At 25.7% G+C, this 19655-nt stretch overlaps 1 protein-coding gene and 6 non-coding genes across 7 annotated transcripts in view; 4 read left to right on the forward strand and 3 right to left on the reverse strand.

Moving 5' to 3' along the window:
- LOC145836946 (lymphoid-specific helicase-like) overlaps positions 1-16581 on the forward strand; it is a 38298-nt gene extending 21717 nt beyond the window's left edge. The window contains exons 6-16 of the mRNA XM_082944716.1: positions 860-966; positions 1185-1251; positions 1833-1994; positions 3934-3997; positions 6088-6230; positions 7577-7660; positions 7932-8051; positions 8416-8532; positions 8924-9082; positions 15963-16045; positions 16344-16581. Coding sequence (XP_082800842.1) covers positions 860-966; positions 1185-1251; positions 1833-1994; positions 3934-3997; positions 6088-6230; positions 7577-7660; positions 7932-8051; positions 8416-8532; positions 8924-9082; positions 15963-16045; positions 16344-16581 — 1344 coding nt within the window. The remainder of the gene's footprint in view (positions 1-859; positions 967-1184; positions 1252-1832; positions 1995-3933; positions 3998-6087; positions 6231-7576; positions 7661-7931; positions 8052-8415; positions 8533-8923; positions 9083-15962; positions 16046-16343) is intronic.
- On the reverse strand, positions 7130-7201 carry Trnap-ugg (transfer RNA proline (anticodon UGG)). Its single transcript has one exon. It is a non-coding gene; the product is annotated as a tRNA-Pro (tRNA).
- On the forward strand, positions 7317-7388 carry Trnaq-cug (transfer RNA glutamine (anticodon CUG)). Its single transcript has one exon. It is a non-coding gene; the product is annotated as a tRNA-Gln (tRNA).
- On the reverse strand, positions 9577-9658 carry Trnas-aga (transfer RNA serine (anticodon AGA)). The gene has a single exon. It is a non-coding gene; the product is annotated as a tRNA-Ser (tRNA).
- Positions 10038-10110, reverse strand: Trnav-aac (transfer RNA valine (anticodon AAC)). Its single transcript has one exon. It is a non-coding gene; the product is annotated as a tRNA-Val (tRNA).
- Trnav-aac (transfer RNA valine (anticodon AAC)) lies at positions 14119-14191 on the forward strand. The gene has a single exon. It is a non-coding gene; the product is annotated as a tRNA-Val (tRNA).
- Positions 15567-15639, forward strand: Trnav-uac (transfer RNA valine (anticodon UAC)). The gene has a single exon. It is a non-coding gene; the product is annotated as a tRNA-Val (tRNA).
- Positions 16582-19655: the final 3074 nt, after the last annotated feature.

Here is a 19655-nt window from a genome sequence, read left to right on the forward strand (position 1 = left end):
TCAAAACTGTCGTGTCTGATTATAGAAAGTAGTCTCAGTTAGAATTTAGTATTTGTTAGTTATTAATTAAACAAGGTAGGATTTAATTATGATGGGTAGTACTAATAAGTTAAGTGTACCACAATCAGTTCACAACTTTACTACTAAATTGTCAACCTTTGCTAGCTGTTCTACTGATTATTAGATTAAAGTAATTTTTTTAGTTTTTAAAATCTTCATTCTGACTCAGGCTTGTTTATATTCACTCTAGCTAGTTTTATTGACTTGTGGCAACCCTGCTAGTTTGAAAATTTTTGGGAATTTTAGAAAATCTTGGACTGCCTTAGGCTAGTTTAGTTTTTTATAAAAACTCAGGCTAGTTTTCTTTTAGATTTTGAATGAGTTTGAGCTGATCCAGTGTTCAATATTTTGTAATTTTCTAGTGTATTTTCTTCAACAACTTGATTTCAGATTTATAATTGTAAATAACACCTAAATTCGTAAACCTTGTGGCTAGCTGTTCTACTTATTATTAGATTAAAGTTTTTTTTTCAGTTTTTAAAAACCTCATTCTGACTCAGGCTAGTTTATACTAGTGATGTACCGGACTCACTATCCGGGTCCGGCCGTATATTGCCATTTTTGTCTGATATCTGGATCCGGCCGGATTCTAATTTGAAAAAAAAGTCCGGATCCGGTTCCGGCCGGATTCTAATTTGAAAAAAAAAGTCCGGTTCCGGCCGGATTCTAATTTGAAAAAAAAGTCCGGGTCCGGTACATCACTAGTTTCAATATGTTGTGTTCATACTCTTTTGTACGAAATTTGGAAAGGGCAAATTTTTGTAATGATTATTTTAAGTATAATTTATTTTTATCTCAGGTAGGAAACAAAGTGTTATTAACGGGAACACCACTACAAAACAACCTGACAGAACTGTGGACTTTGCTCAATTTTCTCTTTCCTGATATTTTCGACGATGTCAGAATGTAAGTTGAAATAAAATAGCTTTGCTGAATGTATTAAGATAAATGTAAAATGTTTTACAAAAATTAAAATGTTTCTTAATTAGTTTAATAAGGAAAACTAAAATGTACTAAATTTGTTCAAATAAAACAGTTTTTTTAAAGCTTGAACTATTTCATCAATTACTCTTATACATCTAGTGTTCAAAATAAGTGAAAGTTCCATGATTTTTTTTTTGCAGATTTGAACAGTTTTTTGAATTTAAAGCAATCACTCAACACAACAACATTCTTACATTATTGCATCAGGTTTGTCAAAAATAAGTTATTAGTTATACTTAAAATGTTTTGTGTTTCTGTGTTTTGTGTTTTTTTTTAAGTATTTGAGTTAAGTTACAGTTTATTATACTTAAATTGTTGTTTATATGTTTCTAAAAAAAATATACTAAAGTAAACAGTCAATTCTGGCATTTAGATAATAAAAGAATTTAAACTTTCATTTTCATCAGATGGTTTACTTTTATACTTTATATTAACCGCATAAAACTAACGTTTTTTAAAGTTTTCTTTAAAAATTTTTAGTAAAAATGATAATTTTGTGAAATGCCACACTTGTAAGTTATGACTTTTAGGTCAGTTCTTTACTGTTGTTGGTAATTTTTTTAGTTTTTAGCATTCTTTTTTCAGTCCTTGTGACTGATTATCTTAGTTTTTTTAATAATAATGATTTGTCAATGTTGTAGCAGAGCTAATAACCTTTTTAAAATATATAAAGAATTTTTAAATTAATTCTTTAAATTTTTTGATTATTAGGTTTAAACCTATTTTTAATGAACTATTTATTCTTTATATTGTTTGAAATATTTTTTTAGTAACAATAATTTCAAAAGGTTCTTGCACCATTCCTGTTAAGAAGAACAAAGAACGACGTAGATGTAAAATTACCGCCAAAAAGAGAAATTATGGTAAAATGTCCGATGTCCAAACTACAACACCAGTATTATGAAGCAATTGTGGACCAGTCAATCAAACATCTGCTTTATAATAAAAAGGTTTAAATGTTTAAAAAAGGTATAAAATATAGATAAAGTTAGTAAAAAAAATTGATTACCTTCTTTACAATAAAAAGGTTTGAGAATATAATACAATTAACCAAATGTAAAATAAAAAAGTTTTATGATATTACAGTAACCTCTCGGATCTTTACGCACTCGTGACGTTACGCACTCTCGTTTAGTTACGCATTTTAGAATTCTAAATAATTCAAAAAATATAAAATTTTAAATCTTTTTAATATTGCTTAAAATAGGTTTATTGTATATTTCTAATTTAAAATATGCTTTTAAATGCTAATTTACCTCTTTATATCTTAGGACTTTGTAAACTTATGTTCCTTTACTTATTGATAAACATTTAGTTTAATATAAGATAATAGATAATATTTTAATACAATGTAAGAGAAGTTTATCCTTATGTGGGCAAAGATCTAATTAAAAAGCTTTTAGTAACATAAACAATTTACATTAAATATTTTTCTTATACTTTATATATTTTTTGTTTAAAAGAAGAAATCTATTACAGCACTAAAGGCGAAAAATTTTTAAAGATTATAGAAACAAATTTTAATATAAACACCACACCATTTCTTAATTGTAAAAAAATACTTAATTATAAATTGAATTCGCGAAGTAGAAAAAAAAAGTAGAATAGAATATAAATGTTAAGTATCAAATAAGTCACATATAAACAAATATAAAGCAAAAATCTATTTGTTGTTTAAATTAGTAAATTTTTTCTACAAATATTATTATTTTACATAAATTTAAAACCTTTTTTTTTTTTAATATGTATACTTTTATCTTTTGTTTTCAAATTTATAAATAAAGTAAACAAATTATTAAAAGTGGGAAAGTTCCCAGTCTGCTTATAACTAGAATCAATATAAAAAACAGCCATTATAGTAAGTATATTTGGTACCTCTCTTTTCTTTACGATCTCTCACATCTTTACGCACTTTTTCTGTGGACACAATGTGCGTAAATAAGCGAGAGGTTACTGTAATTTAAGATTTGTAATAAAAAGATTTGATATATTGCCATTACTTGTTTTTGAAATATATTTACAATTAGTACTGAATAAACTCTGTATTATAAGAACTATGAAAGAAAAATAAAAACCTAATTTATAATGAAAAAGTTTAAAATGTACTCAAAAATGATATTAATTATTATCAATTAAAAAGTATTAGTATTTTACACCCATTATAAACATAAGTTGTACACTTAATGTATAATAAAAAATTAAAATTAGAAATCATATATAGAACTGTATTTGAACCTATATAAATTTACCTTCGTAGAATCAAATTTAGTTTAAGATTTGTAAGTTTGTAAAAATTGGTTACATGACTATTCAAATTCGGACAATTCAAATTCTTAAAAAAAAAGTAAAACAGCCACAAATAAAAAAAAATGTATAGTTGCAAAAAGCAAAAAATACATATGTAGATCTTATTAATATCTACAAGCTACTTTTTTCTTTTTGCAAAAAATTAAATATTATTCAAGATATTTTTAAAATACTAAAAATAACTATGTTTTTTATAATATTCAAACCATATCTCAAAAATTATTTAATTTTTCGAAAAAATAAAAAAATGTCTTGTAGATATCAATATGATCTACATACTTTTTTTTTTTTGACAAACATACATAACTTTTTTATTTGTGGTCGTTCAATTTTTTTTAAGAATTTAAATTGTTGGAATTTGAATTGTCCGAATTTGAATATTCGTGCACCCGTAAAAATTAAGGTTTTTCAAATGTCCTTATTAAAGGAAAACAAGTTTTAAAATAGTGTTTTTGCAAATAAATATATTTAGTTTTTTTTTAATTATCCATTGTAGCTTTTTAGTATCTGTTGAAAAATATTAAACTTTTAATAATGAAAAAAAAACTGAAGTTTTCAGTTATAAATAGAAATAAATTTCAGCTTTTGAGCATCAAAAATTGCGAAGTAAAATCAAAAAAGAGGAATAGGAGTATAGTACAAAAAGGTATTTGATATTATATTTTTAGTATTATATGTTTTGGTTTTAAGAAAACAAATAAAGATCTCAACTAAATTATTTAAATTACCAATCGTTACGTCACGATTAAAATAAGCTACGTTAAAATGCACCTCTACTTTAAGCTCACTTTATTAACTAGATTTTAGCTTAAGCAATGTTTACTTTGAAAATTAACTAGAAAAAAAAAGAAAGCTACATACAGCTTTTATTATTATTATTGTTGTTTTATTGATTTTAAAACTTAACTAAAATTTTAACTTTACCTTAAACTCTATCTTAATATTACAATTTAATTTGTTTAGTTTTTCAATTAAAACTTTCGAGTAAAAATTTGTTTTTATTTTAATTTAATTGACTGTCATATATCTTTTTAGATTTATTTAAGCACTGACGAGGTCTTTGACCGAAACTTAGTTTGTAAAATAAATTCTTGAAAAAATAAATTCATTATATTTTTAGATTAAACTATTAAAATAAATAGAGTTAAGTGTTTTTTTCTTAAAGTTATAGTTGACAATTTTTTTCTAATTAAGGTTTAAATTTTATTTATGGTATTTATTTTTTTGTTTTAATAAGAGAAAATTAGACCATACGAACATTAGTTTTTCTTAACATAATGACTGTTTTACTTAATATTTTACTAGCACTAAAAGAACTTTATGAACTGTTTTTTAATCTGAAAATTAAAAACAAATTAACACAATATCCAGTAAAAATAAATAGCTGCAATCAAGTGTAATAAAGAGATGATAATAAGCAGGGTTGCCACTTTACCTGGAAACCTAGAAAAGCCTTAAAAAACCTGGAATTTGAGAAATTTTGCAAAAAATCTGGAAAAACCTGGAATTTTCAACAAATATCACTAAAAAAAACTGGAAAAACCTGAAATTCTAACAATTTTTACATATTCATTTGTAAAATTTCGGTTTGACTCAAAATATCTATCATATAAATGAAAATTTTAGGTCTTCATTAAAAATTTTTTTAGTAAAAAACATATTTAAAGTAGCTTTAGAGTATCTTTTCAATGTTTTTATACTATTTAACCTAGTTTCTTACCTTAAAATTAACTTTAAACTAAAAATAGACCCAAAAATGTGTACTTTTAAAAACCTGGAAGAAGTTTAAAAAAACTTTAAAAAAATTTGTAAAAACGAGTGGCAACCCTGAAGAAGTTAAAAACGTTTTAAAACAACTACAAATCGTTTTAAAATAAATAAAAAATATTAAAAACAGATACTACCGTTTTAAATTTGATTAATAATATTCTAAAAGCAAATGCTAATGTTTTAACTTAAATATAAAAATTTATAAGTAAACACTAACATTTCATAAACAAGTACTTTAATTTTAAAAACAAACATAAACTTTTTAAAAACAAGCAACAACATTTTAAACACAAAAACTAACATATTAAAACCCATCACTATCATTTTTATTACAGGTGTTAACATAAAAAAATCCTATTAAAATTTTAGAAACATATATTTAAACTTAACTAAATCAATATCAGTTTATTAAAAACAAATATTAACATTTTAAACACAAATACTAACACATTAGAAAGAGATGTTTAAGCTTAAAATTAAATAGTAACATTCTAAAAACAAATATTACATTTATTAATACATTCAAAAACAAATACTTATATTTATAAAACAAATACATCCACTAAAAAAAAGTACTATTGTTTTAAAATCAAATTTTAACCTTTCATAAACAAATACTAACATACAAAAAACTAACACTAAAATTTTTAGTACAGATATTAACATAAATAAAATACTTATATTTAAATTTCATATATTTAAACTTTAAAAATCGATATTAACTAACTAAATAAATTATCAATCAATAATAATCTAAAATCAATAATTAATATTAGAATGCCAAATAGCAAATTTTAAACAAAAATAATAAAGTGCTAAAAATAAATATTAATTTTATTTTTAAACAAACACTATTATACTTAATATAAACGTTAACAAAATGAACAGATACTCTTGTAATACAAATTAAATTCTGGCAATAAATTAAAAATCTATCAGAACATTTGATTAATTTATTTTTAACAGATACCCCTAAGAAACAAACGGAATTAAATCTGGGTAATCAAGTGATAAACTTATCTGAACATAACATGATGATGACTTTAAGAAAATGTTGCAACCATCCTTACTTGATATCCTATCCATTGAAAAATAATGACGAATTATTAGTAAGTTTTACTATTTGTATTATTTTATTTCATTTTCATTGAAAAATAATGATGAATTATTAGCAAGTTTATGTTTTAGAATAAAACCTTTAAGGCCAATAAATATGTATATTTTTTAATGAATAAAAGAACACTCAAATTTTTTCATTCCAATATATTTCGTCAAATTCTCTTCAGGGAAACTACAATTGAAACAATAAAATAAAACACAACAAGTATGTATTCAAAAAAAAATTTACAAATCGATTAACTGATCAATTAAGTAAACGTAAATGTAATCAACGAAAATGTAATCAACAAAACTTTAAAAATCAACACAAAATGGTCTTAACTAAATAAGGCTAGGGTGTAATCAAATTCTTTCTTTTTCCATAAATTTGGTTTGTTTAAATGTGTTAAAATGGCTTCAAGTCTAATTAATTCCAATGTATTTGAACATTGTCGCATTACACTGAAATTAGATAATGCAAACTTTTTTCCACAACTTGGATTATTTACAAGGTGTTCTCTGCTATCGCAGATTTTTTATTGCATTTTTGACTGCAATACTTTTTTGTCTTTAATATACGAAGTGATACACTTGGGAACATGTTCCTTTATTCAAGTTGTGAGGTGTCGAGAAGTTTGACCAATGTAGCTGCTGTCACACTCAACTTGTAAACTAATGTATATTGTATAATGTATATGTATATACATATAATACATATATACATATATACATATATATATAATGGTAATACATATTGTTTTTTATGTTTTTGTTATAACCCTAAGTTGTTGTGTTTTGCATCCACTCAAAGTTTATGATAAGTGATTATTAATGTGTTTTTTAATTAACTCATTTAATATGAAGTACACTTTGAAGTTAAACTTTTTGTTTTAATAAAAATAAACAAAACGGGCTCGTCCGGGATTTGAACCCGGGACCTCTCGCACCCAAAGCGAGAATCATACCCCTAGACCAACGAGCCGCTTGTAAATTTCGACAAGCGCGTATTTTTATAGCATTGTTACGTTATACAAGCCGTAAATTCGCGAGCGCGTTGTATTAGCTATAAAAACGCTGTTAACATTATTTCAGCGTGCGGTCCTATGGTGTAATGGTTAGCACACAGGACTCTGAATCCTGTGATCCGAGTTCAAGTCTCGGTAGGACCTTGCTTTTTATTTTTAAAACAAGTTACATAGTTTTAATTAAGTTTGGTAAAGCATTATGTTAATATGATATTGCGTTTAATAAATTTTATTGAACCAAAGCTTTTATTTACAGTCAGTAAATATGTTTATATGGTTTGATATAGTTTAACAGTTTTTATAGTCATAAAGCTTTTTAATTTATTTTTTAGATAGACGATGGCATAGTTGAAAATAGTGGAAAATTTATGTTATTGGATCGAATGCTTCCAGTACTTAAACAACAAGGACACAAAGTTTGAAATGTTTATTTATATAAAGTTTAAAATCTTTAAATATTGATTAGGTTTTTAAGAGTGTTTTGAATATTATTAAGTACTTGTTTACATTAATGGTGTGTGATTAATTTACAACAAATAAATTATTTAAACCGATTAAACAGTATTTTACTAACAATAATAAACACTTTAAAAAACTACTTAATACTTTTAAGTAGTTATATTAAGCAATATGATACGAATTAAGATATTTTGGAGGAATATCTTAGTTTGTTATATGTTTTTTTAGGTACTTATATTCAGTCAAATGACCCGTATTTTAGATGTTTTAGAGGAATTTTTAGATCTGAGAAGTTACAATTACGTCAGATTTGATGGAAGCACTAAACCAGATGACAGATTTGTTTTGGTTTGTTTGATTGATTGTTATATTATAAATAGTTTACAAAATTTTTACTATTTTTTATGTTTATCGCTTTTATATAGATTTTTCTATCATTAAAAGCTTAGTTTAAGTGGTTAAAAAATAAATTTAAACTTGAAACATTTGTTTTTAGATATTTCCTTAAAAACAAATGGAAACCTTTGTTTTTAGCTTTATATTTATCTAAATCCAAGATTTTTTAATGATTAATAACAAGTCTATTTTATCTAGATAAAAAAACAAATACATACATGTATTGTATGTAATTATGTATAATGAAAATAAAACTGTTTGTAAAATTAAAGTTATTGTAACAAAATAATTAAAATTAACAAAAGCTGTTTATTAGGTGGATTCCTTCAACAGAGACAGAAATATTTTCATTTTTCTTCTTTCAACTAGAGCCGGAGGTCTTGGAATTAATTTGACTGCAGCAGACACTGTTATTATATTTGACAGTGACTGGGTTTGTTTATTTAATTAAATATAAGTTATTTTAAGGCTGCTGATACTCGTATTAGATTTTGAAATTTGTTTAAATTTTTGAATTTTAAAGAATGTTTAAGATTTTTTTGACCATCAAGATTTTTAACAAACATCAAAAACTAAAATTAATAATGTTTTTATTTATGAATAATATTGTGAGAAAACAAAATTTGTTTGAATTCATATTCAAATTGATAATTGTAAATTAAGTCATTATAAACTATCAATTAAGTAAAAGATAATTTTTAATTTTTCTAGTGTTAACTTTCAACTTGCAATATGACATCCAATAACTTGAAAAAAAATTTGTACAATACGATCTTCACTAAATTGTGTTACAACGTCACACCTAACTAACTATGACGTCACAGAACCCGCAGAACGACATGCAGGCGTCGGACAGGTGCCACCGCATCGGTCAAGAGCGCCCCGTGGTGGTGTACAAGCTGGTTACCATGGAAACGGTTGACGAAAGGGTCGTTGTCAGGGCGCAGAACAAGAGGGCGTTGGAGAAAGCCGTCATCAGCAATGTTTGTTTGTTTGTTTTAAATTAAATTCATTCTAAAATAAAATTTTATAAACTAGTTGAAGATGTTAACAGATTTGTTTTTATTATTTTTTATATCAGTTATGTTGATTTGATTATTTTGGTCAAGTAGTTTTACTATCAGTAATGTTGGATTATATGTTTTAAACTTAATCTAATTTGTTTTAATTTTCATAAATTAGTTGGAAAAATTTGTCATCAGTTTGTTGAAAAAAATTTTAAATGTCAAAAGCTAGTATATATTAGTAAACTTAGTAGATTTTTATGTGGATATATGTGGTAAATACTAAAAATATTTGGTTATCTTTAGAGCATTAATTTAAAATTTTAAATTCAATGAAATTGAAATGTGTGATTTGTATAAATGAAAGAACTTTTCTAAATTGTTATCTATCACGCTTGAAGCTTAAAATTTACTAATAAAAGCTTAATGAATAATTCGTTAAATTTGATTTATTGATGAATTTAATATAAAAGCGTCGTCGGCAGGATTCGAACCTGCGCGGGCAGAGCCCAATTGATTTCTAGTCAATCGCCTTAACCACTCGGCCACAACGACTTGTAATGAGGGCATATATATGATATTATAAAGATGGTTTTTCGTAGATTACTTACGTTTAAAATTTCACTTTTTGAAGGCTAGGCTCTTAAACTATAAAGCACTTAAGATAGAAAGGTTTTTAAAATGTGTAAAAATGATAAATTTTTGTACTTAATGAGGTAACAATAAAATTAAACCTTTTATCAGGTATGTCAAGATGAAAGTTAAATTAGGGATTTTTGTACAAAAGTATTTAACCAATATCATTGATGTATGTCATTTTAGAACAAAATATACTAAGGTTGAAGTTTATTAATGAAGTGTAAAGCTTTTGTAAACAATTCAATGTCTTACCTAGTTTAAATAGTATAAAACAAATATTTAAAATGAACAAAAATGTTTCCGCCCGGGCTCGAACCGGGGACCTTTCGCGTGTTAGGCGAACGTGATAACCGCTACACTACGGAAACTTGTGATGAGGATAAGTTTTATAAGATTATAAAGCATTGTGACGTAATAAAGCAGCTATAGTGATTTTTGTGTGAAGTTGAATTCAACTTGTGGTATATTATAATTAGTGATGTACCGGACCCACAATTTCGGGTCCGGCCGGACCCGGATCCGGACTTTGTTTTCAAACTAGAATCCGGCCGGAACCGGATCCGGACTTTTTTTCAAATTAGAATCCGGCTGGAACCGGATCCGGACTATTTTTTCAAATTAGAGTCCGGCCGGAACCGGATCCGGACTTTTTTTTCAAATTAGAATCCGGCCGGATCCGGATATCAGACAAAAATGGCAATATCCGTCCGGACCCGGATAGTGAGTCCGGTACATCACTAAAATAAACTAGCATGAGTCAGAATGAGGTTTTTAAAAACTGAAAAAAATAACTTTAATCTAATAATAAGTAGAACAGCTTGCCACAAGGTTTACAAATTTAGGTGTTATTTACAAATAAAAATCTGAAATCATGTTCTTGAACAAAATACACTAGAAAATTACAAAATATTGAAAACTGGATCAGCTCAAATTCATTCAAAACTAAACTAGCTTGAGTTTTTATAGAAAACTAAACTAGCCTGAGGCAGTCCAAGATTTTCTAAAATTCCCAAAAATTTTCAAACTAGCAGGGTTGCCACTGTTTAAGTTAATAAAACTAGCTAGAGTGAGTATAAACAAGTCTGACTCAGAATGAGGTTTTCAAAAACTGAAAAAATTTCTTTAATCTAATAATCAGTAGAACAGCTAGCAAAGGTTGACAATTTGGTAGTAAAGTTGTGGACTGATTGTGGTACACTTAACTTATTAGTACTACGCATCATAATTAAATCCTACCTTATTAAATTAATATCTAACAAATACTAAATTCAGACTGAGACTACTTTCTATAATCAGACACGACAGTTTTGAGTGATGAATCTTTTATATAAAACACAACAATAAATACTAGCATATACAAAATTATTAATTACTTTGGTAACACTTTAAAAACTGGAAGCTATTTAACTCTATATCAAAAGACTTAAAAAAAATAAAAATTAAATAAAACTTTTAGTAAACAAGAAACAGTAAAATTTTTAATAAACTATTAAACTATAAACCTGGCTTAAATATTTAAACCATTGAACACCTGTTAAAAAATTCACTTTTAAAACAAAACACTACTTACAATAAGCATTTACAAATACGTTCAAGATATTTTGTTGCTTCAAGCTACACACCAAACTAACTAGCTGCTTACATATAAACTGCCTGTCATGTTCTGATGTTTTGTTGCATCAGTATTTAGTTTGAAACATTTCGTCATATGATTCTCATTGGCTCGTACATTCAACCGTATTAATTCTAAATATTCTCTGAGCTCAACTTTAAACAATAAATAGTGCAAGTATTCATTCCAAAGCTTTCAATTTTACAACATATGTAAAGAGTTGCATTTCATGAAATGTTTATTTCATAGTTTAAATGTAAACAAATGTAAATTAGTCACGTGTACAAAATGAGCCAATCACTTTAGGTGTTTAATTTTCACTGACGAAAATGACTCTTATTGATTTACACAGGGTTTGTTTTTGAAAAAATACTTTTCAGTATGCTCTTTTTTACTAACTAGATCCGGGTCCGGCCGGATCTCTGTTAGGATCCGGCCGGACCCGGATCCGGACTTTTTTTTCAAATTAGAATCCGGCCGGAACCGGACCCGGACTTTTTTTTCAAATTAGAATCCGGCCGGAACCGGATCCGGACTTTTTTTTCAAATTAGAATCCGGCCGGATCCGGATATCAGACAAAAATGGCAATATCCGGCCGGACCCGGACCCGGATAGTGAGTCCGGTACATCACTAATTATAATTCATCTGCAAACCAGTCTTTCAATAAAATAAAATTAAAAATTTATTTTTTAACTTCATTAGCAAAAAAGTGTTTCCTAATTTTACAACATCATAACTAAATAAATTTCTTAGTTTTTCATTTTAACAGTTAAAATTTTATAAATTAAAAACCATAAGCTATAATAACTTTTATTTATTTTGATTTATTCACGATGTTTACATATATATGTATAAGTGTTTACCAAACCAAAACTGCACATAAAGTATAGCTAACTAGTTGTACAAAGCATATGTACATTGTTAACCTAAATAGGTTTAAATATATTTAACCGAACTAACCAAAAAGGTAATCTTAACTTTTTAAAACAAACTCAACATTATTTTGACAGCTGGAAATTATTGAAATATATAAAGAGAAGAAAAAACTATTCAGATTCTGTTGTAAAATAGTTTAATTAAACATTTTGTATTATTATTATAAGTTTTCAAATCAATGTTAAATATTCTATTACGTTTAAATAAGAGTTTTCAAATTCTGCTTAAATACTTAAATAGTAGTTTTTTTTAACTACTCTAAATAAAAAAAAACACTTTTAGTCTATATATTTGGACAAAAATAGCATATCATTATACAACAAAACATACTTTGGCGTTGTAGAAAAAATGTTTTATTATATACTTATACGCATAAAGATGTTTATATACTTATACGCTTAAAAATATGCTTTGGTTTAAGTATTTCAACAGTATTTGATGCATCTTTTTTTGATTGTATTAGTAAGCACATGAATCATTTATTTTTGCATTATAAAGAAAATGTTTGAAGTTTTTTTATGAATACTTTTTGAAATTGTGTACTTAAACCATATAACAATTTAAACTTCAATAAATTTATCAAAATAATTATGCTGAAAAATTTTAAGATAAAAATAATTTAGCCAGATAAAGCTACTTAAGTAAAAGTAACTACGAAAGGTATCAATGTACATTTAACTGTATTAAATACTCTTAACTTTATATCGAACATATAAAAAACAATTAAACTAATTCATATTTAGATATAAAGTTTTTGATAAGTTACATAATTGTATGCACTTAGTACAGTTTTCTTACTTAATACTTATTTTTTGAAAGTTACCCAATTATGCAAATAATTACTCTTAAGTATAAATTTTTATATCTGCTATTAAATTCACATTTTGATTATTTGTTTACTCTTAACACTAAAATTGTTTAATTAAGTTTTTAGCTATTTTATAATACTTACAAAAGAAATGGTTTTATTTATTTAAAAGTTAAATGCTTTAACAGCATTTTTGACTATTAAAAACATAGACGTATAAAAAATTTGCTAAGGTATTTTAACGGTCATAAGTATCTATGAATTTATTAAGATATTATTATATTTTTTTTTAAATGCTTCTAAGAGTTATAATACTGTACAATTTTTACATTTGCAGTTTTATGTGTAAAGCAAAACCAATAAAACTTTATTAAAGTAAAAAAAATGTTTAAGCAAGAACGTAGTTATAACTTTTCAGAACTAGTTACCTTGTAGATTGATAAAACTTAATACTTTATAAACTCACTGTAAAACTTAAATAAACTTTACTTATATTTTTGATGTAATTACTTATTTTATTATTAACACAATATTATTAGTTTTTCAAAAATTACTAATTTATTCATAACAAGTGATACTTTACTTAAGTTTTTTTTTTGTAGTGGTCTTTACAATGCATTTTATTAACTTTAGGTTAAAGTTTAAACTGTTATATTAGTATTTTTTATATAAATTTTAAATATATATACTCAAATACTTTCAAATAAAATTACACATGAATAAACGTGCTAAAAAAACTACATAAGAACCTAATCTAAAACTTTACTAAAAAAACTTAAATTAGTGAATTAAAACATTAATTGTAAAGATAAATACATCTTTAATCAAAGTAATAAAATAAACCTATTAATGTTTGTTCATAAGTATTACATGCAAAAAATTTACTTTAGAAACTGATTTTTTAATGAAATATATTTAAATCTATTCCAAGCTGAAGTCAACTTCAAACTAAATTCATTATAGCTGCTTTATTACGTCACAATGATTTATAATTCGATAAAACTTGTCCTCATCACAAGTTTCCGTAGTGTAGCGGTTATCACGTTCGCCTAACACGCGAAAGGTCCCCGGTTCGAGCCCGGGCGGAAACATTTTTATTCATCTTGAGCTTTTTTTTACTATTTAAACTAGGTAAGACGTTGTTATGCTTACAAAGGTCTACACTTCATTAAAAACTTAACTAAAGTAAAACAATGTCTTTGAAAAAATGAGCGTAAATTAGGTTATTAAATACAAACTTTTTACTTTTACACCTCTTCTTTTTAAATAAAACAATAAATAACTTGTTTTTGTTCACGTTTTGAGAAACAACTAGTAATTTTCATAAAATAAACTCATATTTTATTTACAGCAAAATTTCAAAGGAGATATAAAAAGTGATTTGAAAAAGAATAAACAAAATAACGGAGAAATTCTGAAAATTTTAAAAGAAACTAGGAATACTACCAGGTCAGAAATTTTATATTTCTTTTATTATAGATCAAACAAATATTTGGTTTTTGTTTATATAATATTTTTTTTAGTTATTGATATAAATCAGGGTTGCCACTTTAACTGGAAACCTGAAAAAACCTGGAATTTGAGAAATTTTGAAAAAAACCTAGAACTTTAACAATTTTCACATGTTCAGTAGTTAAATTTCAATTTGACTCAAAAAATCTATTATTAAATAAAAAAATTTGTCATCATCAATTTTTTTTTTCATTTAAAAAGTATTTAAAGTAGCTTTACAGTATCTTTTGAATTTTTTTATACTAATTAACACAGTTTCTTACCTTAAACTTAATAGACTAAAAATAGACCCAAAAATGTGAAAATGTGTACTTTTAAAAACCTGGAAAAAATTTGGAAAACTTGGAAAAAAAATTTGAAAAAATAAGTGGCAACCCTGTAAAAGTGAACTCTTCGTAGATGCATAAAGTGACTAAAATTAGTAATTCTGTTCATAAACAACAATCATTTTACGAAAAATTTTAATTCTGTTATTAAAAACCATAAAAATTAAACACAAAAGCTATCACTAGTTTTAATTTAAAATATAACTTATGTGCTAGTAAAACAAAGTTTGAGCTTTTTATTGTCATACAAAATTTTTGTACTTAAGTTTTGTCAAATTACTTTAAAGACAAAAAATAACTTGAATAAAAAACATTGCAGTAAAAAAGTACTACTACTAGTCTGTTTAATTGCATATTACAGTTTATTTTTTTATTCTCTGTTTTAGATAGTTAAAATTGTTTAAAAACTGATTATTATTTAATTTACTTTTTAGTTTTATATTTCATAGTTAACTAAATTTAATACTTAACAATTAGATGCACAGGGTTTAAGCTAAAAATTTTTGAGGTTATTTACAGTAAAGACTAATTTGAAATATTTGGTGTTTGAACAACTAGTATTTACTAACTAAATTTTGTTGTTGTGTAAACACTATATATATACACAGCAGTATATCTTGGTTCAACAGGTTCCATAGTGTAGCGGTTATTACGTCTGCCTTACACGCAGATGGTCGCGGGTTCGAGCCCCGCTGGAATTTTTTTTTAATAATTTTTGTGGTGTAACTTTCTCTAGTAGTATCTGCACACTTCAAAAATATCTAATTACGTGTAAATTTATACAAAACTTGAGTTTAGTTATTTTAATATTTGACATCACCAAGTTTAATATTTTTTGGAAACTATTTCACATACAAATTTTGCGCCTTTTGTTGCTCATTAAAATTTCTGTCCTCACTTTAAGAAAAAAATGAAAATTTACAAATGTATAAAGTAAAACCCGTCTGTTTTACTAATAATTTACTCAATTTTTTATACATACAAGTAAAAATTGCATGTAAATAACCAAGTTTAAAAAACAAAGCGCTGCGAGCAGGATTTGAACCTACGCGGGGAAACCCCAATGGATTTCAAGTCCATCGCCTTAACCACTCGGCCATCGCAGCTGTTGTTATAGTAATAATAAAAGCGTTTATATAACGGTTTTAGTACCTTGAAATGTGGTAGTCGACATGGAAGCTTGACTAAATAATTCTACAATTATTTGCAAGTTAAAACAGCTTTCACGACTTTTGGTTTCCACCGACATATTCACATAAAAAGTTTGAAAATAGTTTTGTTGGATATTTCCCAAAGTGATTTAGATTATCTTGTGAAGACTTGGCAATTATTTACAAGTTTTATTAATTTTTATTTTTAGAGAAGTATCGTTCAGTGAAGTTAATTTTAATTTTTTCTCAAACAGAATCGCCACGTCATCTCGTGACGTCATAAGCGAACAAAAACTTCAAAGGATGCTCGACAGGACAGACATGATGACGTCACAATCGGATCAAAGTGACGTCAAAACAATCGCGTCACCGAAAAACCGAATGATGACGTCACAAAAGGAAGATTTCGTCGATTTCGAAATTATATCGGATCAACAGGCGACCTCGATTCACGTTGATGACGTCATAAAGCAAATTCCGGTTATTGCGTAATAATTAAAAGTTTTTACTCAAAACGTTTTTCTTATATTGTCCGTTACTTTAAATCTTGAACTTTTTTAACTTTTCAATTTTTGTACAATTGACTTGCTTTAAATTTTAAAGATTTTTTTTGTAACTAAATTTCAAAGCAATTTCCAAATAAACATTAAAAGTTTTTTTTAAGCTTTTTTTTATTTTTTAAGTTTCATATTGTTTAATCTCTAAAGTATTATAGATTTTTTATTTGTTTATTTTTTTACTACTATAATGAAGTTTTATTCATAGTATACAGTTTTCAGTTTGTTTTGTCTACATTATTTAGAAGTTTAATTGTTTTAATTACATTTTTACTTAAATTATTAAATTCTAATCAATGAACTTTAGTTTCTTCTTGTTTTTATATTCGAAAAATTTAATGGAAAATAAATTATAACCTCAATTGAATTTACATTTATGAGTAAAAAAGTCATTAAACTAAAATAATATAGCTTGTGTATATTTAATTAAGCTTAAAAGTTCATTATTAAGCTAATTGTTTTTTACTTTAAGTTTTTGTTTCAAATTAGCTTTAAAGAATTATTTTATTTTATTTATGAATGTTTAAGATTAATTTTGTTGTGACAATCGTAGCAGTCAACGTCGTTCTTTGGTTACACAGGGTTGCCAAAAAACCTGAGATTTGACAATTTAGGCTAAAAAACCTGGAATTTTGAACAATTTTTGCATGTTAATTAGTAAAATTTCAACTTAACACAAAAAATCTATTATATAGATGACTTTTTTGTCATCATCAATTTTTTTTCTAAAAAATTCATTTAAAGTAGCTTTACAGCAGGGTTTCCCAAAGTGGGCCATGACAGATACTCAGGAGGCCATGACAGGAAGGGGGGACAGTAAAGGAGCCACAGAGGGCCATGAGGTCATAATTTAATCTTTCATCAGGAATTCTGGAGTTACAGATGAAAAGCAAAAAAATGTCTTAGGTGTTTTTAATGGTAGTTTCTGGAGTAATCATTTTGGCCATAGCTTTTTTTAATTTCTTTAAAGGTGGCTATTTGAAAACCGTGCTTTACAGTATCTTTTCAAATAATTTAACAGAATACATTTCATTTTTCTTAAATTTATTTTAGTACTTTCGTAGTAAGACTCATTTGAAATTGTATCTTACTGAATTGGAATGTATACAAATTGAAATAAAATTATGCTGTAGTTTAAAGTTTTGAAATATAAAATGACGTTATAGATATATATGTTTTAAAACTTTAAACTACAGTATGATTTTGTTTTAATTTCTATACATTCTAACTTAGTAAGATACAATTTCTGATGAGCCTTACTACGAAAGTACTAAAGTAACTTTAAGAAAAAAGAAATGTATTCTGTTATATTATTAAAATGAGTTATGCACCGGAAAAAAGCTGTTTAAGTATCTTTTTAATTTTGTTATACTACTAAACAATGTTTTTAAACTTAGCTTTAAACTAAAAATAAACCCAAAACATTTAGTTTTAAAAACCAGGAAGAAATTTCTCTAAAAAATTCGGCAACCCTATTTTTAACTCTAAACAAAAAAATATAACTACTTTTTTAATTGCTTATTTAAATATAAAGGAGTTTTAAACTATTTTAAGCTAAACTTCCATTATAGATATTTAAACTTTATAATTGCTAGTAAATTTGCACTCAAAAAATGTGTTGTAATTTTAGTTCAAATTTTTAAAGTTTTTCTACAGTATAATACATACTGGAACGGGTCAAATATGCACGAGGGGTCATTTTTGCACGAGAGTAAAAATAAAAGTTGAAAAATGATTTAAAAAATAAAACAAGGAAATAAAAAGATAAATAATTAAAAACTTAAATTAATAAAAAAAAATATATACCGAACTAGGGTTAGGAGTAAAAGTAAAATAATCTAAATTATAAAAAAGTATTATACATTTTCCCAACCCGTGCAAAATTGTCTTGGTGCAAATTTAACTGTTACCCAATACACACACCCGAATACGAATTTTAAAAATGGCTTGAAGTGGGCTATATTCAATTTAAAAAAAACTAGTCAAAAATTTGAATTTTCTTGGAAATACATTCAATTTTGAACGTTTGTAGAAAAATACTGAAGAAGTTAAATATTACTAAAACACTTTACACTAATAATACAATTTCAAAAATTGCTAGAAGTCGTCTGAAAAATATTAAGGCTCACAAAGTATTTTGGTTAATTTGGATTAGTGTATTTAGTCCTGGACAAGACGTTACAAGGTATCCGTGGTGTGCGACTCGATAACCGAAAGGTTCTTTGTGCACAAAGTCCTAGGACTAAATATTTTTAGCACTTTTGTTGTCGCTCAATAAACTATATATATATACAGAAAAATAGCAAATATAAAAATTGAAAAATTTTTGCTGAGTTTTTGAGAATACAGTATGAATAAAGCTTAATAGTGATAATTAAATAGCTTCTAAAGAATAAAACCGTAAAAGTCAAACATAAAAACTATTGTAATTTGATAAATAAAAAACAACAAGGTTGGACTTTCAGTCAAAAAAAAATATATATGCACTACAATTCTGGAATAAAGATACTGTAAAAACATATAGTTGTATTATACTTCATATGTATGTTTAAGTTGTAATAAATGTGGCTAGGTGTCAAATATGCACGAAGGAAAACTTTTGCACAGAGGATCAATTTTGCACGAAGAGTCACTTTTGCACGGGTTGAATTTGCTTTTTTTTTTGTATTCTTTTTAGTGTTTTGTATTTTTCTGTTTTTATTTTTCTTTTGTTTTATATTTATTTTTTACTCTCGTGCAAAAGTGTCCCTTCATGCAGTTTTGACTTATGGTGCAAAAGTGACCCACCGTGCAAAATTTCCTTGTACAAAAATGTCTTTGTACATATTTGACCACTCCCGAATAAATGCAGACAGGAGTTGTTTCTGAATTATTTAATGTTTATTAAATTTTTAAGTCTAAAATCTTTATTTTTAAAGCTATAGAATTAGATATCCAACCCATATATAACCATCATGTAATTTTTTTTTTTTTAATTAACACTTTTTGATTTGATTTATTAGCTTTTTA

This window comes from Thalia democratica, chromosome 5, assembly GCF_965202585.1.
Source record: "Thalia democratica chromosome 5, ktThaDemo2.hap1.1, whole genome shotgun sequence".
In the NCBI taxonomy this organism is placed as follows: domain Eukaryota; kingdom Metazoa; phylum Chordata; class Thaliacea; order Salpida; family Salpidae; genus Thalia; species Thalia democratica.